Consider the following 26,810-nt stretch of genomic DNA (forward strand, 5'->3'; position numbering starts at 1 on the left):
CGGCAGCAGGGGGTACGGACACGGACTGCAAGTCATCAGTAGTCTCGAAATCACGCCCCACGACGGAAATATTCATATGGTCATTTTTTATGTATATGTATTGTTTTCCAATGTTGTACAAAACGTGAGCTATCAGTGGCATCACAACACCGCAGCAATCGGTGAATACAGCTTATTTAAACGAAAGCCAATGTCAAAGTGCCCACCGAGGAGTCTGCTCTGGAGGCTACTTCATCATCACGTACGACCAAAATTCTACCCAAGCTCTGCAGAGGATACCGTCAAACATCTGCCGTCACATCGTCCTGGTCCAGAGGTTGGTGAGAGGAGAATGGGAGACAAAGTTTACCCCGTTGTGATGTCGGAGCCTGAGCGGCTCAGGTAAGCCAACCACTCCGATCTCAAGGATCCGAAAAGCAGGAATTATTGCATTCTCATTCTAAAAGACACGCAGCCTCAAGAAGAGTCTTCGGCCGGCATGTATACTCTGTCATTATTTTTCGGTGCTATTTTCATATTATTTTCTAAATACAACCTTCAGTTTTGTCATAAATACGGTACGCACTGCTAAAGATGCAGAGACAATGCCGACCCGAGCTCGTTATATTGGGTACAACAGACGGTCCTATTTTGAGGACTACGGCCTGAGAACGGAACAGATATGATATATCATCTACACGCTCCGTCTATACTAGTACTTGTCAGTAAGATCATAAAGGATCTGATTGATGTAGTTATACGATGCTGTCGTATACTGGGGGTATCACATAGTATAGAAACGACCAACATTACGCATTCCGACTGTAATGTACTATACGCTCTACTGTATCTATACATTTATGAAGGGACCTTTGTAAGAGATGTTGTTTTATGATTAACTATGGCATAACTCCGTGACTGGATATAGTCTAGCATGTTCGACTACGCGTGCCGTTGCGTGGGTGACCACGGCAAACCTGCACCTACGTGCCAAAACGTTCGTCCCGGGTAAAAACAGCATCGATGTCTAAGCACTAAATGCTAACCTCGACCTCATGACGGAAAGATGAATCATAACATTCTCGAAAGAAAATTATATACTTGTTTATTGAACTTCATCGCTAAGGCCCTGATTCAAAGATGGCACTAAAAGATTTCATTCGCAGTACAATTGTTTTTATTAATCAAATTCATTGCTTATTGTAGATGTCGTTAGAATTAAAAACCAAATTCTCAGCTTGACAGGAAACTAGTATAAGGAAGAGTTCGGAGACCACATACCTCCATGAAATATTTAGGGCTTTCGTAGATTCATATGCATTGTTTCATCTTGTCTCAAATTGTAGAAAATTGTAATTCTAAATCATTTAGCACGAACAAATTTTGTCACTTGTACATTGATAATGCAAATTAGGGTCTTTCTTCAAATTCCTCATGCCATGGTCAGGTTTCCTTACCGAGGACGGGGAGGGGGAGGGGGGAGTGTGCTGTGAAAACGTCTTGAACGTACATGTATATGTGGCAAACAAAAAACGAATAAAATTTAAAATCATTTAGTTATGAGCATAATCTGCATATACTTGGTGTACACTTTTAAATCTTATTTTTCCTTCAATGTGAACCTGGCATTACTTGAAAAACCTCTTAAAAAGAAATGACAACAAACTTCAGCCTTTGAATAATACAATTGCAATCATTATAGAAAATGGAAGTTTCTTGGTAGACTAGCATGTCTTTAGATACCCACGTACATTGTTATATCATATGGATCTGTGATGTCGTCAGCTCTGTCTTTCTTGAGTTACGCTGTTTACGTGAAAGGTCACCCCTTTACAGTCAGAGGATAATCCACACCTTTCATCTTCTACAACTTCTTCTCACAGAACGGATCTCAGCGATCTGCTTCGTATATCTCTTACTCATTAATCCATATACTGCATCAAGCTAACTCAGAGCTCTTCTATAACTTATACATACAGACGTACATGTGATGCTCTCTGCATACATTGTCAATGTAAGTACATGTTAGTACACAACAGAATGCCTTAGAGTAACAAATTTCATCAAATACTGTAAAAGTGTATCAACTCATCCCATGCTACATCGACTTCTGTAGGGTACACTGGCTTCCTTAAACTATATGGCAAAAGTTACAATAGGCTGTATCTTATTCAAATGTTGAGCCATAAGGTTTTATAGTGAAATGGCATAGATATGGCAATTCAGAATCGAGGGATGTGCCGTGGTGCCCCATAGCTTCCTTTAAACTGTGGTAGACATTGCTATAGGCTGTATCTTATACAACTGTTGGGTAATAAAGTTCTATAGTTATATTGTATGGCAATAAAAAGAGAGATGTGCCGCCGGGCCCCTAAAGTTAGCTAATCTTGGGTGACGATATTCGATAAGTATCGGCTTTAATCTAATCGCAGAGGGCACTCCTACATAATCGAATGTTTTTCAATACCGCTACGATGTAGGGATGTGCCATGTTGTCTGGATAGATAGATTTCATCATCTTCAGTGACTGCTCGAAATAACTCATTGCTTTTCTTTGTTCACCAAGTTTACTCCAACATGTTCCAATATTGGTTAAAGATACAGCAATGCTGGGGTGTGGCGTGCTGTCCCCAAAGATAACTTTCATCATCTTCAGTGACTGTTCATAATAACTAATGGCTTTGGCCTTTTCATCGAGTTTGCTCCAACATGTTCCAATGTTGTTTAACAATGAAGCAATGTCGGGATGTGTCGTGTTGTTCCCATAGATGGCTTTCATCATCTTCAGTGACTGCTCGAAACAATTTATGGCTTCATTCTGATCACCAAGCTCACTCCAACACATTCCAATGTTGCTTAAAGATGACGCAATATCTGGATGCACTGCTGTTTCCCCAAATATTGCGCAAGCCATCTTCAATGACTGTACATAATACTTGATAGCTTTTCTCTGATCGCCAAGATGACTGTAACATGTTCCAATGTTGTTGAGAGATGAAGCGATGTCCGGATGTTCGGTTGTTTCTCCATAAATATCTTTCATCATCTTCAGTGACTGTTCGTGAAACTTGATAGCTTTTCTCTGATCACCAAGTTCGCTCAAACACTTTCCGATGTTCCTTAATGAAGATGCAATGTCTGGATGTTCGGTTGTTTCGCCAAAGATAGCTTTGCTCATGTCCAGTGACTGTTCAAAATAATCGAGAGCTTTCCTCTGATCGCCGAGCAGACCCCAACAGGACCCAATGTTGTTTAAGGATGACGCAATGGCGGGATGTGGTGTTGTTTCCCCATAAATGGCTTTCCTCATAGTCAGTGACTGTTCATAATAACTGATAGCCTTACTCTGATCTCCAAGCAAATTCAAACAATTCCCAATGTTGTTCAGTGATATGGCGATGTCGGGATGTGCTGTTGTTTCGCCATAGATGGCTCTTGTAATGTTCAGTGACTGTTCATAATACCTGATAGCTTTATTCTGGTCACCAAGTTTGTACCAACATGCTCCGATGTTGATTAAAGATGAGGCAATGTCGGGATGCACCGTTGTTTCACCATAGATAGCTTTCCTCATCTTAAGTGACTGTTCGTAATAAGTTATTGCTTTCCTTTGATCGCCAAGGTCACTCCAACATGCCCCAATGTTGTGCAAAGCTGAAGCAATTTCAGGATGTTTTTTTGTTTCACCACAGACTGCTTTCATCATCTTCAGTGACTGTTCGTAATACCCAACAGCTTTACTCTGATCGCCAAGGTCACTCCAACACTTCCCAATGTTATTCAAGGATGCAGCAATGTCAGGATGTGCTGTTGTTCCGCCATACACAGACTTCCTCATCTTCAATGACTGTTCGAAATAGCTAATAGCTTTCCTCTGGTCGCCAAGATGACTCCAGCATGATCCTATGTTGTTGAAAGAGGAAGCCATGTCAGGGTGTACTGTTGTTTCTCCATAGATAGCTTCTATCATCTTCAGTGACTGTTCGTAATAACTGATAGCTCTTCTATGTTCACCAAGGTCGTTCCAACATTTTCCAATGTTGTTAAATGATGAAGCAATATCGGGATGTACTGCTGTTTCACCATAGATTAACTTCATCATCTTTAGTGACTGTTCATAATAACTAATAGCTTTACTCTGGTCACCACGTTTACTACAACATCCTCCGATGTTGATTAAAGATGAGGCAATGTTGTGATGTGCCGTTGATTCGCCAAAGATACCTTTCCTCATCTTCAGTGACTGTTTGTAATAACTGATAGCTTTTTCTGGATCGCCAAAGTCACTCCAACATTTTCCAATGTTATTGAATAATTTTGCAATATCTATGTGTACCGTGTCATTCCCACAGGCAGCTTTCAACATCTTCAGTGACTGTTCGTAAGACCTGATAGCTTTCCTATAATCGCCAAGCTTAGTCCAACATATTCCTAGGTTATGAAGTGATGCAGCAATAGCGGGATGTGCCGTGCTGTTCTCATGAATAGCTTTCCTCATCTTCAGGGACTGCTCGTGATAGCAGACGGCTTTACTCTGATCGCCGAGCTCATCCATACATGTTCCAATGTTGCTCAGTAATGCAGCAATGTCGCGATGCCCTTTGCTGTCTTTATAGATATCGTTCCCAACTATCAGTGCACGTTCGAGGTATCTGATTGCTGTCTTACAATCACCTCGTTCTGTTAAGACATTGCCTAGTTCGAAAAGTATTTCAAACTGTTTTCCCCTGTCACTGCCAGCTTCTTCAAGTGCTGAGTCGAAGAGACGGATGGATGCATCAAACTGGCATAACTCCTTTGTTATTCTTCCTCTTGTTTGAGATGATGTGTCATAGATGGCTACTGGGAACATCTTTGCCATTGAACTTGCATTTGCCACTGTATCCATAATGCACTTTTTTAATGGGATGGCAGTATAATAGTACCTGAAAAGCATTTTTGAGTCTGGTATGTAGAAAACTGACTCAACGAAAGTGTCATCTACGTCATGTTTATCCAGTTGGACTTTCATCGCAGTGAGAGGAGACAGTCTGTCCTTCTGTCCTCCGTTGGCAATGTACGTTCTTAACCGTAGCTCCGCTGAGATGCTGATCAATACAGTCAAGTGGTGGGCATCTTCGTCAGTGATCCGTTCTGTCTTGTGGAATTCTTCTATCATTTTCCATACACTGGAGACTGTTAGACCACAGCAAATGCTCAGCACATCAACGACTACCCCGGGAAAACGGTAGAGTTCTTTCTTGACGTCCAAAAGTTGCCCCATTCGCTCATCATCCTTCATTTTCCGAATATCATCCTTCAGTGTTAGCATTGCTGACCACCGTGACAGCGCTAGTGAACGATTTGCGCTTTTGTTTACTCTGTTCATATAATCCTCTACCAAAGACTCGTCTCCTGATAAGTAGGCCACTCGTCTGAGGATGTCTGACAGGTGATAGCCTTCCGCCACGGCGATGTGCAGATGTTGATATTTGGCCAGCTTAGCCGGTGTCTGGATGAGACTAACAGCGGGTTTGATTTCGGTTCTGTCTCTTCCAAAAGGAGTCTTAGAAGCCCATGGCATGAATCCGTCGAATGCAAAGCCACGAGGTGTGACGGAGTCAAAGAACCAATCTTTCTTGGGATCTTCCGAGAAGAAGTTGTTGAGTGACGGGATGGCCATGGCTGGGAGGATGGTTTCCCCAAGGTTGATCACCTTTAAGTGGAGGTAGTGTGTGAGGTTGACAAAGTACCTCCGTGCATCACAATCATCCTTACCCTCCTCCATCAGGATGGCGAACTCCAGGTCGGAGTACGGCGTGACCAGTTCCGTGGCTTGTGACCCCAACCCGATGAACGCGTACTTACATGGGGGAGGACCAAGTATTGCAATGCATTCATCTGTGAGCGCTTGGATAAACTCTTGTCTTTGAGCCGTTATGCTCTTGAACATGTTTTTGATTGCTTCAGCTCGTTTGATCTCTACCTCTCTCACGACGGGATCGTCTTCATCATACTTATAAGGGTTGTGTTGTTGATGAATTGTTTCCAGTTGAGATTTTACACGGGCGCGCATGTTGCCTAGTTCTTTTATGTGCTCTAACGCCCTGCTGTACGGACACGGTTCACAGTCTATGTTACGTGTGTTCCTAAGGAACTGCCTTTCCGTCTCTTGCAGTTTTATGACCATGTTTTGTTTGTCTCCATCTGTCCGAGCCATGGAGGCGTTATACAGAGCTGCTGCCTGTGTGAAGTTCCTACCTTCCCTTGTCCTTTTGCCTCGCTCGACGTAGACGTCGCCCAATCTGAACAGACAGTCGGCTTCTTTACACTTGTCAGGTTTACTTGGATCTGTAGGTAGGAAGATAAAATCATATCAGAGTTGATCATTCTTCTAAGTTCCATCGATACGTTTAGTGAAAGGGAACCTCCTGAAATATCTAGAGCCTCTGTATAGTTATCTCCATGAAAAAAGGCTTTTTCATGGAGATACTGTTTTGCTTGCGTTTGGTGTTTGTGTGTATGTATGTGTCACCGGACGCTTAAAGTCACCATAACTGTAGAACCTGTACATGGATTGTAATGATTTTTGGTATGTGGGTGGGTGTTAGGAGGAGAAAGGTCAAGGTCGATTTTGGGCCCCCTGGCATGTGTGACTGGAACTGCAATGGCGTATTTGTTAAAATCTTCAATGTAGAACTGAAGAGTGGATCGACAGATCGTCATGTTCTTTGGTACACAGGTAGGTTAGACCAAGTTGTACACACTTAAGTGCAAACTATGCAAATGAGACCGAATTTGCATAAGTAAGGAGGTAAATCGTTTGCATGGGTGTCGTCGGATGCTTAAAGTCAGCATAACTGTAGAACGTGTAGATGGATTGTAATGATATTTGGTATGTGGGTATGCGCTGGGAGGAGAATGGTCAAGGTCGATTTTGGGCCCCCTGGTTTGTGTCCCTAGAACTGCAATGGCCTATTTGTAAAAATGTTCTAAAGGGGTATAACTGAAGAGAGGAACAACAGATTTTCATGTTATTTGGTACGCAGGTAGGTTGGACAGAGATGTACACACTGAAGTGCAAATCATGCGAAGTTAGTGTGTTTGCGTGTGTGTGCGCGTGTGTGTATGTTTGTGTCACCATGTGTGTATGTATGTGTCACCGGACGCTTAAAATCAGCATAACTGAAGAACGTGTGGATGGATTGAAATGATATTTGGTATGTGGGTAGGTGCTGGGAGGAGAAAGGTCAAGGTCGATTTTGGGCCCCCTGGTATGTGTCACTGGAACTGCAATGGCGTGTTTGTAAATATTTTGCAAGGAGAATAACTGAAGAAAGGAGCGACAGATTTTCATGTTATTTGATATGCAGGTAGGTTGGACAGAGATGTACAAACTGAAGTGCGAATTTGCATAAGTAATGAGGAATATCTACTCTATTGTGGGCTTTGAGGTCGCATCATCTGTTGGTCTCTTATCTAGGTCAGTAGCTATTTATAGCCACTTCTCCCCTTGCCCGGCCAGTGTGGGTCATACCATTGAGCGATATAGAATGGGGGGAACTGGTTTAATAAAAAAACAAAGTTACATGGATATTTTGGGTCCTAAGACTCTTGTTACATCTTGTTCTCATAACTTTCGCTAAGAACTTTATGCAGAGGGTAGCGTTTGTATGTATGTAACGTACAGCATAACTCGAGAAGGCTTGGATGGATTGTCTTGATATTTGGTAGGCGGGTAGGTCTTGATGAGACATGGAAATGATTAGATTTTGGGTCCCCTAGCGGCTTGTTACGGTACTGCAGCGGAACTTCCTGTTTTGATATCTCATGTTCTGGACATGCTTTGGTCCTGATTTTTAAGTGGTAGATAGCTCTTTGGACAGAGAGTAAGTGATATAGGTTTTGGCCCCCTAGCGGGTTTTTTGGAACTGCAGAAGCAGGTTTTGCTTCAGACATTGAAAGGGAATAACTCAAGGAGGGCTTGATGGATGGTTATGATTTTTAGTAAGTAGATAGCTTGAGTGATGATGTACATGATTACATACTTATTATGCAAATCAGTATCTAATTTGCATAATTAATGAGGAAAGTTTATATATGCGCCAAATTCCACGATAGGACTCTCAAACATGTGACTAATGTAACTGAAGAAGAAAGAAATATTAATAGATATCAATAATGCAAATGAAGACCTCATTTGCATAATTAATGAGAAAATACTATAACTCAAGATGGGCTTGATGGAGGGTAATGATTTTTGGTATGTAGATAGCTTACGTGATGCTTTGTATGATTGGGCGATAATTATGCAAATCAGGTTCTGATTTGCATAATTAATGAGACAATTAAAAGAAACCGCTGCGTTCCATGATATGACTATTGAAATATGTGACATTTGTAACTGAGGAATTTTGATAGATAAAAAATATGCAAAGGTAGGCCTAATTTGCATAATTAATGAGAAAATACTATAATTCCATACAGGTAAATGATGGCAATTTCATACTTGTGTCATTTGGAAGTTATGTGAAGGTGAACATCGTTGAATCAAATTATGCTAATAAGGACCTCATTTGCATAATTGATGATAAATGTTACTTTGTTAGCATAACCTTCTTTGTTAATCTCATACTTGTGTTTTTTGGGTGAAGACGATGAACTGGTATGATTTATAATTAATGAGAAACACTCCTAATACGTCAGTCATAAAGTTTAAAATCATTTGGCGAAGGTATGAGGTCGTGGATCTCTAGTTGGTTATGCAAAAAGACTGAAGTCATAGTACAGTGCTAAACTTTCGTCCAACACTAAGGTATTCACGAATCTGATTTTCAACAACTGTCGTCTTCTTCAGGATCAATAATGACCAATCACTTCCGAACGTAAACTCGCGAGTGTTACAGACACGTGACTTATTCGACATGTGTCTTTACGGATACGTGACGCCAGCTATTGGTAAAACGAGCCAGGAAGTTTATAACGCCCACTGTCTCTGTTAAGTGATAGTTGGAGTGCCCTGATGTATATGGACTCCTTTATACCTCTCATAAAGTAATCCTGTTCAGTACCCCGTCAGAATACTTACTACTGGAAGAAAGTTTAGCATTGTGCTATGATAACTACCAACAGAGATGAGCCTCTATGATTAAAAAGAGACTGAAGTTGGTATAATAAGGGAGTTTCTTTAAGAAATAAACCATCATGTATAAAAGACATTCCCTTTTCAGAATCCCATCGTTAGATGTCATTATATGTTATTAACAATAATTATGCAAATAAGATTCTAGAAACTCCTCATTAACAATGCAAAGTAGGTTAATCCTTCGCTCCCTTGTTCAGTTATCCTCGTTGAAATATCTAACAAAATGCCCCGGCAGTTCCAGAGCAAGATGCTGTGGGGTAAGGGGGGCAGAACCTCCACCGCTTTTTTTTTACTCTGCTGTAGTACCAAGGTCACAAATTATAGCGCCTTAAATTGACATTGAACTTTGTCTTCCCAATACCGACCCACATACCAAATACAATTCGAATCTATCCGAACGTTCTACAAATGACAAAGACACACAAAACGGAAATACCTCAATTTTCCATCTAGACAATTACATTAGCTCTTAGTTCAAAGTTTTAAAATGTAACTAAATAAACCCCTAGTGTCAAACATCTACATAACTATGAAACTTTAATTTTTTGTGATAGAGGAATTTGCATACTGGGCTGCAATTGCAACTTCAAACATAAGACAAGAGCTGATTAGATTGTGTACACATGGGGAGTGCATGCCAGACCGTGACCAAGCTTCAGGGCGGCTGCTAAGTTCTGCTCTGCTGCGTCCAGATCTCCATTTGTCAAGGCACGGTCTGCCGTCTGGATGCACCCGTGGTAGGAGCTAAAGCAAACAAACAGAAACAAACAACATTCTCCTTGTTCTAACCAAAACAATGAAATGAGTGTGTGACAAAATTTTGCACCGTTGGGGATGATCTAAATTCGTTTTCATTTCGGAGAGTTTCATTTCAATACATGCACTGTGCAAAGAAACTGAGACCACTTACTTGTCGTCGTCAACTCGTTTGGAGTTTTCAGCATTTTTCGGTTCCGGGACACTGAAAAGGAATAGTGGACGGGCTATTGATTCTTTTCTTAAATAAAAAAATTGATACAAAATCAATATCAAAAGTAGTCAAAACCATAATCGACCTTCCATCTACTTACATTTGGAGACCGTGCATTCCGTTATCAAAGAAGTCGGCAGAGGGCGCAGTTGACCATGGAGAGAAGTGGTCCTTCCCTCCCGTCACGTATTGTTGTCGTTGCGTACGTGTTGACCCCTGCGAGAACCAATAAGAAGTCATAAATGATTAACAGGTAGGCAATCGTGATGAGGTATGTCCACGTATTCATATGAATTTTACGGAATTCATACGAAGTTTACGGAATTCATACCATCCACTACTAAGAATCGCACGAATTTTACGGAAGTCATCCATTACTAATCAGGGAACATGCGAATTTTATCGAATTCATACGATCCCTACCGATGTCTTAGACCAGCGCCTGGGTCACGAGACATGAGCGGCAAAATCAGAATCACGTGTTCGTACTTGGGACTTGATCTCATCCTGTGATGTCATTGCTTTGAAGACCTTAAGGGCCCCCATTCCTCCATTCTTAACACTAAAAACCTCACCCTGTACTAATGCTGGCTCCTGATAGGTGACATTTCGGTATTTTGGTCAACTAGTTGGTATCATTCTGACGTTCTTGACCAATGGCAATACTAAATGTTCCTCCAAGAGGTTTGAATACATCGCTCACCTTGGTTTCAGTTGTGGGGATGTCTTGCCTGATTTTTGCGGTTTGAAGTAAGCGGTGGACAATGACAACAGTTCCACGTACGTTGTTACACCGCGCCAGTGCCGTGTTGTACAGAGCAGTAGCTTTGGTCAAGTCTCTAGTGTGTCCGGTTTCTGTTCCTCTTTTCAGGTACACGTCACCGATACTTTTGATCGCTTCTGTTTCTAACATGTTGTTCTCGTTTACTATTCCCTCTACCATCAACTGTGCGTATCCAACCAGCACAGAGTCTGTGTTGCCACCGGCAGCCCATTTCTTGTCCAGGTCTTGGAACTTTCCCGCCACCTTTGCAGGTGTAGTCATGTCCTCGTTTTCAGTTGACTGTTCCTTGCCCTGTAACCCTTTTGACGACACCCGTTGTAAAAGCCTCTCCGTGTATTCGTATCGGTGTTCTATACCTTCTCCCTGCTCCCGATGGTCACACCGAACCACAGCAGCCATGTAAAGCGCCAAGGCCATGTTGAACTTCCCTACGACCTTCCCGAGTCTTCCCTTCTCCAAGTTCACGTCGCCCAAGCTTTTGAGCAGCTCCACTTCCGCCAGCCTGTCCATATCCGCCATGGCGTCCACCAGGGCACGGAGGTAGCCTGTCTCCGCACGGGCTAGTCTGTACCTCCTGCCCTTCGCGTCCGCCTCACGGAGATTTTCACAGACCCTCAACATGGCGTGTTTCTGCTAAGAAAACGTCTGCAGAACTGATTTCCATGGATCTCCCGGATGTTAGCCTTGTGTGCGTGACTTGGACAAACACGTACGGGTCTGGACAAACATCCCTTTGCTCGTGACAACATTACATCATTCGTTTAACGATAACAATTGCAAAGGTTCAATATCCCTCCACAAATTCGGTAATGCTCTTAAAGAACTCAGGCAGTCTGCCTCCTTGCCAAGCTATTCAGGCAAAAAACTGACCCCAGGTTGTTCTCATTATATTCAAAGCTTGGGAAACAATAACTCTATGTTTCGTGGAGGCATTCTTGTTGTATTAAAAAAGAACAAGCCAGTGAGTGGTCTCTTATCAAACGTTTATCTTATGAAGCACAATGGATGTACTACTGATTATTTGAAGTATAGCCCCTGGTCTTTGAAGGCGATCCTTTATGATACTGGTCACCATGATTATGTTGAAATTTCGCCTGAAGGCGATTTGAAAGTACATTCAACAGCGGGCCATCGACCTGTGTCGGCAAGCATGATTTTATAAGAATTTTCAAACGTGTGATTTTTGTTTGTACTTAGGCTTTGGACGAAGAAAAAAAAGGATAGTTAACATTTAGCCAGGATCTGAAGTGAGACTATGATCGAGGCATTGATTTTTACCATTTAAAGTGTCCGTGACTAGAAATGCAACATTTTCGTAGTGTGATTAAATTAAAGAAAACAGAATTATATCCCGTGATAATAATCATATCAATCAATGAACAAAGACGTTTGCACAAAACACACCATTCTAATGTTATCCAACATCGAATCTTACAAATCTTCCAGTTCTTGAATCCTGCCGTTGGGTGATCAAATTCTTTGCGGCTCATGGCGACATAGTAAACACGGCAGTCGGTTCGGAACCTGGTTCCCTAACTAGAGATAAACATTATTTTGAGAATCAGAAAAGCAAACAAAAACGGAAACATGCAACTGTGTGTAATTTACGATGATTGTGTACTTGTTTACCTCTCAAAGGAACGCTGTTTGCGAGTCGCGGAACCAGGTTCCTAACCGGCTTTCGTGTTTACTATGACGTCATGAGCCGCAAATTAACTTGATTACCTGGCGGCAGGAATCGAGAACAAGAAGTATGATTTATAAGGTTCGACGTTCAATAACATCAGAAAGGTGTACATTTTGCATACACGTCTTTGTTCATTGAACATGGTTGCTTGTAATCAGGGACTGTTGTATTTTAGTGCTATTGGGGACACAAGCTTAATTAACTGATGACCGAAAGTCAACCTCAGACAACATAGATTACACAGTCCGCTAGAAGCAGGAAAGCTGGCACAACATGGTAACCTGTAATGAATGTAACGTTACATATTTATGTGTATTGTCATGATAAATTCAAATGCTGTACTGCCTTGTCTATGTAAAACAAACTCTTATTCTCTATGGCTCCATGGAGCTCTCCCCACAAAGTGTTTGGCCTTTCTTTTCTAAGCCAGGAGACTAATTACCTTCGCCGAGAAGGTTATGCAGAGGGTAGCGTTTGTCTGTTTGTTTGTAGTGGCACAGGATAACTCGAGAATGCCTTGATGGATTGTCTTGGTATTTGGTATGTTGGTAGGTTTTGATGAGACCTAAAAACGATTAGATTTTAGGCCCCCTAGCGGCTTCTTACGGTACTGCAGCGGAACTTCCTGTTTTGATATCTCGTGTTCTGGACATGCTATGGAACTTATTTTTAAGTGGTAGATAGATCTTTGGACAGAGAGTAAGTGGTGTGGGTTTGGGCCCCCTAGCGGCTTTTTTGGAACTGCAGGAGCAGGTTTTGCGTCTGACTTTGAAAGGGAATAACTCAAGAAGGGCTTGATGGATGGTAATGATTTTTGGTAGGTAGATAGCTTGAGTGATGATGTACATGATTAGACACTTCTTATGCAAATCAGTATCTAATTTGAATAATTAATGAGGAAAGTTTATACATCCGCCAAATTCCATGATAGGACTCTGAAACATGTGACATATGTAACTGAGGAAGAGAGAAATATTAATTGATATGAACTATGCAAATGAAGACCTCCTTTGCATAATTAATGAGAAAATACTATAACATGATGGCCTTGATGGATGGTCATGATTTTTGGTATGTGGATAGTTTTTGTGATGCTTAGTATGATTGGATGATAATTATGCAAATCAGATTCTGTTTGCATAATTAATGAGGCAACTTCAAAAATCCGCTTTGTTCCATGATATGACAATTCAAATTGTTACTGAGGAAGAGGGGACTGTTGATATATAGAAAATATGCAAATGTGGGCCTTATTTGCATACTTAATGAGTAACTTCTATTATTCCACACTGGCAAAAGACGGCAATTTCATACATTTAATCCTTTTTTGTGGCATCGGGACGTTATGTGAATGTGAACATCGTTGAATCAAATTATGCTAATAAGGGCCTCCTTTGCATAATTGATGATAAATTTGTTAAGCTCATACTTTGGACATGTTATATTTTAAGACAATCAACTGGTATGATTTATGATTGATGAGAAACACTCCTAATACGTCAGTCATAAAGGTTAAAATCATGAAGGTATGAGGTCGTGGAACTCTAGTTTCCAATAATTCTTGCAAGTTGGGCGTAAAATATGTCTATTAAAGTCACTTCTGAGGCCCCACCAAAAAGATAAGTACCAACAGCTCATGATCCTATAGCAGTATGAAAATCAGACCAATTGGAGCTCGCGGTTCTCTGTCAACATGAAAACCAGTTATTCTGTTTTCCATGGTGTATAAGAATACGAATTATGACCCCATGTGAACAGACGGTTAGAAGTCTGTCTGGTCCTAATAGTAAATGCATGTATGCATGAATTAACTTGATGATAATTCCACCTCTCCTGGCGCAAAGGTGTTGGGGATCAAGCTTATAGTGTCTGTAGGCCTAACCAGTAGGATGTACTGACAAAATCGCGCTCCTAGCGGCCGGCCAAACTGTCCAACCCCTCTGAAGCGAGTAGGCTAGGATGGCTACTAGAAGCGTGATCTAGTTTGGCGAACTTTTCCAGCTATAATGTTACAGTTATCCATAGGAAAGTCATACAAAACACTGAATAAATATTGTGTTCTGACATAAAATTGTGAAAAATGTTTATTTCAGACGTCCATCGGTAGTGGGTACGGGCCGGATGGACCACGTGACGTACTACGCCCTGGGGTTTTGTGGTCTGTACGGGATGTTATTAGTGGTTGTCGGAACCGTCCTGCCAATCAGCGAGTTCATCAGCGAGCACCTGGTCAGGCCACGAGTAGACGTAAGTTACCTCCCCGTTTGGAGGGTTTGCACTCACGTTACCGTGACGTAGTTAACGGACCAACATGGTTGACCGTAAAAAAACGGGTTAGGTCAATATGGTATCAAGTCCCTGCAACCCAACTTGCCTACGTCCAGTTACCACTTTGTAATTAGAGATGTGCCACTGCAAAATTAGAGAGTATTATGCTAGGATTAACCTATTCATTTGAATCATGGTGGATCCAAGATGGCGGCGGCTATTGACATCTGTAAGCTGAGACGTCTAGTGCCTAATCGCAAGGCAGTTCCGAATCATTCTCAGTGTTTTACTTCTCTGCAACAGTCAGTTCTGATTTCTTGTATTATACTCTTTAACGGTTCCACTCCTTCTAGATGTTGCAAACAATACGTAAAATGATGCGAATGAGCCGGATCCGTACATCTTCTTGGAGCTTAGGCAACTTTATATAAGGATTTATATTAGGATATACTAAGTGGGTGCACCAGACGTCACATCTTGGATATTCCGGTATTTCGAAATGCACTGAACAATGATTCAAATGAATAGATTATTCATGCCCACGTGTCAATCTTTCCTTTTTCCCCAGGGATTTTTCTGCTACCTGTACGGGATGGGGTTTGCCTGGCTAGTGGCAGTGTTCGTGTCGGGATGCGAACATGGCCGCTGTCCTGTCGAAGATAAGAAGGACGACCTCAGCATCTTCCTCAAATGTGGTTTAGTCGGTAAGACAAAATGTTCGATAGCAGTATTAAGAGTAGATTACATTGTGCACTGTACACCTTCTGCAGTTTGTATTTGGCTCAAAAATTCAAAACCGAACAAGCAATTCTAAGTGTCACTTAAAGTTTCTTTGTATAGTACTGCTTCAACGGCATTACTTTAAAATAGGTACTAGTGTTATTGTTAGTGAGCTTTCTAGATGCTGAAATACATATCAACTTGACATTGGATAACAATGTATTGGGTACACAATGACGTGTTATATACAAGCAAATGTTTCGGTGACTGTCGCCTTCGTCAGAGCATGCGCAGTACTGACTGGTATTATTTTTCGCAGCAGCTAGGTATCGCTGTTATTGAAACCAAACAAAGATACATTTTTTACGCAATTATATAACGTTACATAGCTTGTTCAGGCCGTATTATAATGCGGTACCAACCGCCAGGTTGTTTCTCAAAGCAACAACACGGGTGTCTTGGAGTATCTGTTGAATCAGTGGTACACTACATTTCATCAAAGTCATGTTATTTTTGCCTTGCTCGATGCAGGTTTCGGCCTGGTCAGCGTGATCAAAGCCGCCCTGGAAGTCGCAATCTACGCGGAGTACAACACCATGCCTGGATGCTACCATGTGGAGATGACGTCACTGCTGAGTCCCGTCGGTTGGATTTTCTTCTGTCTGATGCAGATGTATATTCTCCTTACGTTTGAGGTAATAGGAAGGGATTCATTGCCCATATATCTATAGACAATTCTATCTATACACGTCATACAAGACACAGAGATTACTTCCACACGCCTCGAGTGACATCTGTCCCTAGGCCCTATTCTTAAGCGTCACTGGAATGAACAGACAGGGAGTACATGAGTACATGAGGCATAACTTTAAAAAAGAAATGGTTGAACATGATTAAGTCACTAGCTCGTGATTGTCGTGTATAAATGTCAGTGATGTGGAAAATCATTTGAGGATACTTTCTATGGTGAGTGTTACGCGCTGTCCTTCCTTGCGGCTCTTGGTTGTTGAACCACTCGTAGATGGCCTCTCGAACTTACGTATATCGCCGTGGTTCACCGTCAATGATAAGAATGACATGTACGTATTGCGATGATAACGATTTAGTGACTTCTCCATGTTCAACCGATTTCATTTTTAGATAGCATCAATCATAGACTGCAAATCTACTCCCTGCCCAACGTCAGTCCATTCCGTTAATTGTTCAGATGAAGAAGCAGCCTCACGGGTGGCAGTCGTGGTTCTACGTGCTGGGACTGATGCACTGCGTGGCCACCAACCTGTGCGTGTGGGTGAACACCGTGGTGCACGAGACCGTGGAGGCGCTGGAACACCGGCTCAACCAGACTTTGGTGGCGGAGGAGGGGCACGAGAGGATGCTGCACGTCTCTCACGGCGCTAATGATTCAGGTGAGGTGAGTTTAGTGTCCGCATGGTGATGACGACGACGATGATGCAGATTGTGATGATGATGATGATGATGATGATGATGATGATTACGATGATGATGATTACGATGATCATGATGATGATGAGGAGGAGGAGGAGGAGGTGATGAGATGATGATGATGATGATGATGATGATCATTTTGAAGATAACGACGACGATACGGTGAGGATGATGCTGACGAAGATGATAGTGCTGACAATGGTGACGATGATAGTTATGACGATAATGACTATAACCCGAATCTTCGATAAGAACACTGGACTAGAACACTATAATATGTAGTCATGTTGCTGCTAATGTTCCCCAGGTGCAGACGAGGTGGATCTAGACCACCTGTGCCAGCCCGTGTTCCTGCAGCACCTGATGAAGTACATGTCTCCCATGATGTACCCATGCACCATAGAGGAGAGCCTCATCGCCGCGGCTGCTTTTGCAATCGCTATTGCAGATATCAAGGAACAGGTGATAATTTCATAGACCAACTAACATCATCCCTCCCCAAACGGGGATATCGACTTCCAAGTCTGAATGCAGCACGCTCAATATAGAACACTTTACGAAACAAAGGAAGCTGTATAATTACAGTGGAACATGTTCAATGACTTCATTGGTTAAGTACGATAACATCATGGTCCTAAAATCAGCCTCTAATATGGCAACGTAGTGTGTATCCTCTATATTCAAATACTTTTTTTATCACATTTCAGGCGTGTGGAAAAACACCAACGCGCCAGTGGAAAGTCCTGTCCGACACATCTCACTACTGCATGTCCTCGTGTAAAGGTCTGGTGGCCGGAGTGATCGTCCTCGCGACCGTCCTCACTACTATCATCATCTACGGGTTCTCCTTCGGTGCGATGGACCACTGGGTCGCCTCCATAGCTTACCAACTCACCATCTTCATGTGTAATATCATCGGGATTATAGTCACTGTGCCGGCGTGGTACTACCTCCGCTCTCACCGCAGCGAGCAGCACAGCGGGGCGGTTCTGGACAAGGCTCTGCTGTCCGTGGCACTGTTTGGTGTTTTTCTGCTGGCTGTGTTGAGTCTGATCTCGGGCATCATGGCGAAGCACGTGAACTGGTCAGACATGTTGCTGACGTGGCGAATGGGGTCTACAATCGTGGAGACGTCCCTGCAGACTGTCTTCATCTTTGACGGACTCAACAGGACGTCTGAGCTGAAGGAAAAGAAGTCTGAAGCTGTGGAAGCGGGCGCAGTGTCCTTCCCAACACCAGGAGAGGCAACCCGGACGACTAAAGCTGTGGAGACGGGACTAGTGTCGTTTTCAACACCGGGGGAAGCAAATGGGGAAGTGATCCACGACGTCGTTCCGCTACGAGGCGTCTTACCTGTGCGGCAAGGCATCGTTACAGCGCAACCAGGCAGAATCGAGGGTCCGACAATCATGGAAGACTATGATGCACCAGAAGATCATTATTCCGTAAGTTGTGGTCCGTGTGTCAAAGTGCCATTTCCACTACCAAATAGTGATGATCGCAGGGCGAGCAAGGTGAAGTGGTTCGACGGGGAAGACCAAAAGAATGTTGGCGTAGGGAAAAATGGAGTGTTCCGCCAAAAGAGTGCACCGGAGAGGAGGAGGATCCGGAAACGTAGCCGGCAGCTGGTGATGTTCCTGTTCGTGTTGAACGTGACGCTGTGGCTGGTGTCTGTGTCCAACCTGTACATCCCGGACACGCTCAAGGTTCAGGTAAGAGACGTGGTGTAAAGGTTAGCGTTAGGGGTTTGGTCATATTTGTCGTACGATCGTCGTACGATCGAAAACTAAATTTATTCTTTGCACAGTCGTCCATATTCTGTCTTAGATCATTGTTGATCATAGTACCTCCATAGCCTGCTTGAAAATCCTACGCACTCAAAATCGTACAACGACCTGCGGCGACTGTGAACGCGCCTTTAGGGCTAGCGTTAGTCATAATTGTTTACCAACACAAAGCTTCCACGATACTATAACCATATTTAAGTATTTCAAACATATCTACAAAATGTAGATGATATCAATGGCAAAGAAATTATATGATAAAAATGTCATCGGAACAAATGCTTCTTACCAATTGTCAAAGACAACAACTCACTCACTCTTCAAAACTCCATGATTCTAAGTCGGCTTTGAAAACAATTCAATGCAATTCCAACAGGGGGCACAATTTCAATTGCATGGGCATTTAAAGGATTTCAATAATTTTGTATATTATTTTGTTACCTATTTCTTTGTATTACAGGAGCAGTTTTATCACAATGTGGCCTGGATTCTCCTCACCCACATCGCTCTGCCCCTCCTCATCTTCTACCGCTTCCATAGCGCTGCCTGCCTCTTCGAGATCTGGAACCACGCCTACCATCCACACCAAGCCATGTAGTAGATCTGGAGCCACGCCTACCATCCACACCAAGCCATGTAGTAGATCTGGAGCCACGCCTACCATCCACACCAAGCCATACAGTAGATCTGAGACCACGCCTACCATCCACACCAAACCATACAGTAGATCTGAGACCACGCCTACCATCCACACCAAGCCATGTAGTAGATCTGGAGCCACGCCTACCATCCACACCAAGCCATACAGTAGATCTGAGACCAAGCCTACCATCCACACCAAGTCATGTAGTAGATCTGGAAACACGCCTACCATCCACACAAAGCCATGTAGTAGATCTGGAACCACGCCTACCATCCATATCAAGCCATACAGTAGATCTGAGACCACGCCTACCATCCACACCAAGCCATGTAGTAAATCTGGAAACACGCCTACCATCCACACCAAGTCATGTAGTTGATCTGGAGCCACGCCCACCATCCACATCAAGCCATGTAGTAGATCTGGAGCCAGGCCTACCATCCACACCAAGCCATACAGTAGATCTGAGACCACGCCTACCATCCACACCAAGTCATGTAGTAGATCTGGAAACACGCCTACCATCCACACAAAGCCATGTAGTAGATCTGGAACCACGCCTACCATCCACACCAAGCCATACAGTAGATCTGAGACCACGCCTACCATCCACACCAAGTCATGTAGTAGATCTGGAAACACGCCTACCATCCACACCAAGCCATGTAGTAGATCTGGAACCACGCCTACCATCCACATCAAGCCATACATAAACTAAACAGTGTAGGACATAGATTGCAGCCTTGTCTGACGTCTTGTCTTGTTACAAACGTTGGCGTTAGACCAGACGAGGTTTTTACACACGTCTGAGGTTTGTTGTACATACATTTGATAAGCTTATAAAAATCATCCACCCGCACCCCCCACCCCGATCCCTAAATTTGTCCTTCTCTCCAACCGAAGTCGAACGCTTCTTTAAAGTCGACAAAACTTGAGTTAAGACGTTTGTATTCGGAAAGGTATTTGCTTAACGGGGTGTCCATGATGAGTAAGTTGTCGTTTGTGCCAAATTCTGTTCTAAACCCGGACTGATTTGGAGAGATAAGTTTATGTGCGTCAAGAAACGTGGTTAGGCGTGTGTTTAGTATTGAGGTAAATAACTTTGCAAGACAACTAGTGACTGAAATACCCCTGTAGTTACCAGGGTCGTCTTTTGTTCCGCCTTTATGAATAGCAACAACATGGCTACTTTCTCGAGGGAAGTACCCAGAAGATAGGAATAAGTTGAAAAGTTTAGTTAGTGGCTCTGTAAGGATATGTGGCGAACATTTTAACATCTCGTTACGAATGAGGTCATTACCAGATACTTTGCTGTTTTTAATGCTAGCGATAGCTTTTTGAATTTCATTTTTCTTAATTGGCGCATCCAATGTGTTATTTTGACGGTTTTCTGCTAGTTTTAGAAGTTCACTTTCTACGTGTAGTTCAAAATTACTGCTAGATTTATCTTTATACTTATATTCATTTAGTAAGGACCAAAAGGCTGAAGGATTGTCACCTGAGAAAGATTTTAGTTGGTTAATGATACTGTTTTTGTAGCCTTTCTTGGTTCTGCGAACTAGTCTAGTGTACTGTTTTTTCTGGGTAAAGTAGGAGGCTCTTATATGAGGGTCTCTGGGATTTTTAGATAGTAATTTGAAAAGGTTTTTTAGTTTACGTTTAGCTAAAGCAAATGTTTGATTAAACCATTTTTTCTTGCTTGATTGTTTCGGACAACGCTGTCTTCCTGCTTTAGTGCAACGTAAGGACAGTGATTTTTTTACCGGCTTCGTGTGTGTTTTTGTGTGTGTGCTTGTGTGAGTGTGTGTGTGTGTTTGTGTGTGTGTGTGTGTGTGTGTTTGTGTGTGAGTGTGTGTGTGTGTGAGTGTGTGTGTGTGTGTGTGAGAGTGTGTGTGTGTGTTTGTGTGTGTGAGTGTGTGTGTGAGTGTGTGTGTGAGTGTGTGTGTGAGTGTGTGTGTGTGTGTGTGTGTGTGTGTGTGTGTGTGTGTGTGTGTGTGTGTGTGTGTGTGAGTTGAGAGAAAAGATGAATCACGAAATTTACGTAAGCTCTAGATGTTTAAGCTAATAGTGGCTTTTTCATAAGGCTTTTAATTAGTGCCTAATGCTTTCGGGTATATCGTCTATTCCTGGAAGTTTGTACTTTGAAGATGTTGAGCAACACTGACATGACCATGACAATGCTGTACAATAACAACAAAATACAAGATTTTACTAATAGATAATATCTATACAAAGAAATGATCATATAAATTTGCAAACAATGCATCGACATGTATTACATCGCTTGTGTGCAATAGCAGTTCTATTATATCTTGAATTGATTACAAATGCATGTTCACAATGCCATAAATTTACAGTTTTCATACCCATTCAATGCCGATTAGAATAACTCAGTCTCCTATGGCAACTATGGCAACAATAAAACATAAACGAGTCAAGGTACTACATGCATAAGAATGTAAAATGTTCCAAAAACGCTAAACGCTAATTCTAATCCATATCCATACAAAGACCATCTTCTTGATGATGTCTTTAATTGTGCGTCTTTGGTATCCAGTTCAAAAGAAAAGTAATTTCAACTTTATGAGTAGTAATCAATGTTCATATAATAAAGAAAAATCATAGTTGGATTTTATGACATTGTTGCTTTGTTGTTGAGTCTCTTTCTTGTGATAATCATCATACTCAAGTTATCTTCTTAGCTAAGTTGTCAATATTATGTTTTGCTTTTAAGTTTCATAGATTGGCTGAGAAGCAGGAGTTACTGCCTCCTCATTCTCGTTCCCATATATTGGCTAAGAAGCAGCAGATACTGCCTCCTCGTTCTCATAGATGAGATTGGAAGCAGCAGATACTGCCTCCTCGTTCTCATAGATGAGATGGGAAGCAGCAATAACTACTACCTCCTCATTCTCGTTTCCATAGATGGACCCAGATACAACATTTGCAGATATCGTTACCGCTTCATCATTCTCGTATGAAGTGTCTTGTGCAGCTAAAGAATCAGAAGGTATTGGAACCTCGTCATCATTTTCATATGTTTTAGTGTCTTTTCCTGCTTCAGACTCAACAAGCACTGCAACCTTATTATCATTTTCATACAATGTAGTGTCTTTTACATTTTCAGAATCAGCAGATGCCTCAATGTCGTTTTCATACACGTTAATGTCTTGAGTAGAAACAGAAGTACCAGATATTGCTACCTCATCATCATTCTCATACACGTTAATGTTTTGACCGGATACAGAATCACCAGATATTGCTACTTCATCATCATTCTCATACACGTTAATGTCTTGGTTAGATACAGAATCAGTAGGTGCTACATCATCGTCATTCTCATACACGTTAATGTCTTGGTTAGATACAGAATCAGTAGGTGCTACTTCATCATCATTCTCATACACGTTAATGTCTTGGTTAGATACAGAATCAGTAGGTGCTACATCATCGTCATTCTCATACACGTTAATGTCTTGGTTAGATACAGAATCAGTAGGTGCTACATCATCGTCATTCTCATACACGTCATTGTCTTGGTTAGATACAGAATCAGTAGGTGCTACTTCATCATCATTCTCATACACGTTAATGTCTTGGTTAGATACAAAATCAGTAGGTGCTACATCATCATCATTCTCATACACGTTAATGTCTTGGTTAGATACAGAATCAGTAGGTGCTACATCATCGTCATTCTCATACACGTTAATGTCTTGGTTAGATACAAAATCAGTAGGTGCTACATCATCATCATTCTCATACACGTTAATGTCTTGGTTAGATACAGAATCAGTAGGTGCTACATCATCGTCATTCTCATACACGTCATTGTCTTGGTTAGATACAGAATCAGTAGGTGCTACTTCATCATCATTCTCATACACGTTAATGTCTTGGTCAGATACAGAATCAGTAGGTCTTTCTGCCTCATCATCATTCTCATACGTGTTAACGTGTTGGCCAGATAAAGAATCATCAGATAGTGCTACCTCATCGTCATTCTCATACACGCGGATTTGCTGATGAGATACAGCTACTGCTTTATTGTCACCATTGGGTACTGTCACAGTGGCACCTGTATTGATATCATTGACAGGAATCATTTCATTCTTTTTTATAAGCCTATAGCTAATGACGAGACCAACACCCGTTGTAATCAAAGCTCCACAGAATACGCCAACACCAACAGCCATGTGACTTGGCAGGGGGTAGAGTGTTGTGTCAGTATTACTTTTAGTATTGCCAGTTGTTAAAGACTTATTTGGGGGGCGTGTTGATGCCGACTCTTGGGCACTAATAGATAGCGACATTGTGGCAGATGTGCAGCCAACAAGATTTTCTGCAATACAGACATACAAACCAACATCTGCGGTGATAGTATTTCGTATGATAATGGTACCGTTTAACTCCATAGTCACTCTCCCAACTGACTCGACAGTTACATTCAGTCCGGTTGGGAGGGTGACTGTGATGTCTGGTGTCGGGATGCCCGAAACTGCACAAGTCAAATGGACTGTTTCACCTTGTGTGAATGTCTTGTTCTCGGCTCCCATAAAGCTCGAAATGTTTGGCTCAATACAGATAAGGTCTTCAGCTTTTATGTCTTGAAGCCTTTGTCCAATAATATTACTGGGCTCTTTACATGTGATTTGGTTCTCAAATGAAGCAGACCCAGTCATTTTTTGCCTGAAGGGAACCATTCTACAGTCACAGTGCCAAGAGTTATTGTGAAGGGCTACATCAGAGATCAGTGACAGCTCATCATATGCAGGCAATACCTCCATTTGATTATTGCTTAGGGACAGTGTGTGGAGATTGGTAAGATTGGAAAATGCAGCAGACTGAATCTTTGTAATCTTGTTCGAGGATAGGGACAACTGTTTCAGAAAGGGTAGATTTAGAAATGTACCAAACTGAATTTTTGTTATCAGGTTTGAGGACAGGTCCAATTCCTGGAGCTTGAATGCTTTTGAGAATGCACCAACATGAATAGTAGTAATCTTGTTGGAATTTAGGAAGAGCTGTTTTAGCTTTGGTAGATTGGAGAATGTACCTGACTGAATGTTGGTTATTTCATTGAAGGCCAGCTGAAGACTTTGCAGAAGATGTAAATCTGAGAATGTACCAGTCTGAATAGAAGTTATTTTGTTGTTGCACAGGTCCAACTGTATCAACTGGGGTAAATTTGTCAGTACAGTTGGGTGGATGTAAAATATCTGATTATAGGACAGTGTCAAATTTTCAAGCCGGGATGTGTTTGAGAATGTACTGCCTTGAATGATAGCTATGTTGTTGTTGTTTAGGTTCAAACGTATCAGTCGGGGTAAATTGAAAAATACACCGAGATAAACTTTGGTTATGTCGTTGTGCTCAAGGAAAAGATTTGTCAGTTGGGTGAGCTTTAAGAATGCATCCGTCTGAATATTGGTTATATTGTTGAAGGACACGTCCAAATGTTGTAACCTTGGCAGGTTTAAGAAAACTCCCGCCCGAACATTAGTTATCGCGTTGTAGGATAGATTCAACTGCCAGAGCTTGGGCAGATTTAAGAATGCTCCTGTCTGAATGGAGTTTATCTCATTGTTTGACAGGTATAAGATTCTAAGCGCAAGTAAATTTGAAAATATACCAGCCTGAACGTCAGATAACTTGTTCTTGGTAAGGACCAAGCGTGCGAGACTTGGTAAAGTTGAAAATGCACCAGACTGGATGGAACTTATCCGGTTGTGTGACAGAAACAACGTGGTCAATCCCCCGTACCTTGAGAAATCAGACTGGCTAATGTTTGTGATGTGATTGCGCTGTAGGTCAAGAGTAGTGATACGTGTGGGTAAATCGTTAGGGACGGTACTGAGACCTTCACTAAGGCAACTGCAAGATGTTGAACAGCTGCTGCTACAGGCGGCAGTCGGACCAGTGTTCTTCACGGTGATGAGCAGAAAAACCAAGAGCCTCTTCATGTTGATGGACTTTTTCTATCTGAGGAGGAAAAATATTGAACATGCAACTACAGTGCCTCGACTTGATACCTTTTAAGGTAATCTTTATGACGGCAATAAATTACGGTGGCTCAAGATGGCACAATGAAAGGACAAAATGATGACATACGCTTCCTAAAGTAAAACCATTCTGAGTGACATTGCACTGATTACTAATGGCTACGAGTCTTACGATACGATACAATAATTATTGGGGAAAACAAATTTTTTCAACACCCAAAATCTGGGTCGATTTGCATAATGTAGTCTTTTTGGGGATTAATTACCTTCCCCAAGAAGGTTATGCATAGGGTAACGTCTGTGTGTGTGTGTGTGTGTGTGTGTGTGTGTGTGTGTGTGTGTGTGTGTGTGTGTGTGTGTGCGTGTAAGACCAGCACGACTCAAGAAGGCTTGGATGGATTGTCTTGATATTAATTAGCTCTTTGGACAGAGCGTAAGTGGTATAGGTTTGGACCCCCTAGCGGATTTTCATGGAACTGCAGGAGCAGGTTTTGCTTCAGATTTGAAAAGGAATAACTAAAAAAAGGCTTAATGGATGGTCATGATTTTTGGTAAGTTGATAGCTTGAGTGATGATTTACATGATTAGATACGTATCTGATTTGCATAATTAAGGAAGAAAGTTTATACATCCGCCAAATTCCATGATAGCACCCTCAAACATGTGACATATGTATCTAGAGAAGAGAAAAATATCAATAGATACAAACTATGCAAATGAATACTTCATTTGCATACTTGATGAGATTATATACTATAACTAAAGATGGGCTTGATGGATGGTCATGATTTTTGGTATGTAGATAGCTTTTATGATGCTTTTTATGATTAGACGATAATTATGCAAATCAGATTTTGATTTACAGGATTAATGAGGCAATTTTTTTAAAAACCCACTATGTTCCATGATATGACTATTCAAATATGTTACATTTGTAACTGAGGAAGAGAGGAATGTTGATAGATAGAAAATATGCAAAGGTAGGCTTAATTTCCATAATTAATGGGAAACTACATACCATACATTCTATACTGGTAATTGACGGTAATTTCTCACTTGTGGCATGTAGAATTTATGTGACCTCATTTGCATAATCGATGATAAATATTAGCATAACCTTCTTTGTTAAGCTCATACTTTGGACAACTTCTGTTATTTGGGTGGAGAAGACGATCAACTGGTATGATTTATAATTGATGAGAAACACTCCTAATAAGTCAGTCATAAAGGTTAAAATCATTTGGCGGTATGAGGTCGTGGAACACTAGTTTAGTGGAATTCTGACTTCTATAGGGCTTACCACCGGCTTTCTAATATCATAGAATGTTTTTGAATTTGCATGAACCCCCTTACACAGCGTACTTGAACAGTGACAGAAATTGTCTGGCTTGGCTATATCT

The 26,810-nt window shown here is 41.8% G+C and overlaps 3 protein-coding genes across 7 annotated transcripts; 1 reads left to right on the forward strand and 2 right to left on the reverse strand.

The window, feature by feature from the left end:
• Positions 1-241: 241 nt before the first annotated feature.
• On the forward strand, positions 242-21,111 carry LOC136437031 (proton channel OtopLc-like). Its single transcript, XM_066431471.1, has 8 exons — positions 242-381; positions 14,638-14,791; positions 15,381-15,516; positions 16,064-16,227; positions 16,740-16,941; positions 17,289-17,443; positions 17,689-18,693; positions 19,226-21,111. Exons 1-8 carry the CDS (start codon positions 332-334, stop codon positions 19,361-19,363), a joined length of 2,004 nt encoding a protein of 667 aa, XP_066287568.1. The 5' UTR covers positions 242-331; the 3' UTR covers positions 19,364-21,111.
• LOC136437030 (tetratricopeptide repeat protein 28-like) lies at positions 1,068-11,559 on the reverse strand. Of its 5 annotated transcripts, none has more exons than XM_066431466.1 (5): positions 10,777-11,553; positions 10,174-10,289; positions 10,014-10,064; positions 9,747-9,847; positions 1,068-6,309 (listed from the first exon to the last, which is right to left on the reverse strand). In XM_066431466.1, exons 1-5 carry the CDS (start codon positions 11,476-11,478, stop codon positions 2,402-2,404), a joined length of 4,878 nt encoding a protein of 1,625 aa, XP_066287563.1. In that variant the 5' UTR covers positions 11,479-11,553; the 3' UTR covers positions 1,068-2,401. The 5 variants fall into 5 exon arrangements, with proteins under 5 accessions (XP_066287563.1, XP_066287564.1, XP_066287565.1 ...); XM_066431469.1 differs by having other exon boundaries at positions 6,201-6,309; positions 9,725-9,847; positions 10,777-11,559; XM_066431470.1 differs by lacking the exon at positions 9,747-9,847 and having other exon boundaries at positions 6,194-6,309; positions 10,777-11,559.
• A 577-nt stretch (positions 21,112-21,688) lies between the features above and the next one.
• Positions 21,689-25,371, reverse strand: LOC136437616 (leucine-rich repeat and immunoglobulin-like domain-containing nogo receptor-interacting protein 2). The gene has a single exon (XM_066432240.1). It carries the CDS (start codon positions 25,369-25,371, stop codon positions 22,204-22,206), a length of 3,168 nt encoding a protein of 1,055 aa, XP_066288337.1. The 3' UTR covers positions 21,689-22,203.
• Between the last annotated feature and the right edge of the window lie 1,439 nt (positions 25,372-26,810).

The sequence above is a fragment of the Branchiostoma lanceolatum genome, chromosome 6, assembly GCF_035083965.1.
Source record: "Branchiostoma lanceolatum isolate klBraLanc5 chromosome 6, klBraLanc5.hap2, whole genome shotgun sequence".
In the NCBI taxonomy this organism is placed as follows: Eukaryota; Metazoa; Chordata; class Leptocardii; order Amphioxiformes; family Branchiostomatidae; genus Branchiostoma; species Branchiostoma lanceolatum.

Bases quoted from the DNA above. Each gene is read 5' to 3' on its own strand.
- LOC136437616 (XM_066432240.1), bottom strand. From the start codon at position 25,371: ATGAAGAGGCTCTTGGTTTTTCTGCTCATCACCGTGAAGAACACTGGT.
- LOC136437030 (XM_066431466.1), bottom strand. From the start codon at position 11,478: ATGTTGAGGGTCTGTGAAAATCTCCGTGAGGCGGACGCGAAGGGCAGG. The intron at 10,290-10,776 runs GTGAGCGATGTA...TGGTTCTCGCAG, and splicing joins TCCCCACAACTGAAACCAAG to GGGTCAACACGTACGCAACG. The intron at 9,848-10,013 runs GTAAGTGGTCTC...TGTTTGCTTTAG, and splicing joins AAACGAGTTGACGACGACAA to CTCCTACCACGGGTGCATCC.
- LOC136437031 (XM_066431471.1), top strand. From the start codon at position 332: ATGGGAGACAAAGTTTACCCCGTTGTGATGTCGGAGCCTGAGCGGCTC. The intron at 382-14,637 runs GTAAGCCAACCA...TGTTTATTTCAG, and splicing joins TCGGAGCCTGAGCGGCTCAG to ACGTCCATCGGTAGTGGGTA. The intron at 18,694-19,225 runs GTAAGAGACGTG...TTTGTATTACAG, and splicing joins CGGACACGCTCAAGGTTCAG to GAGCAGTTTTATCACAATGT.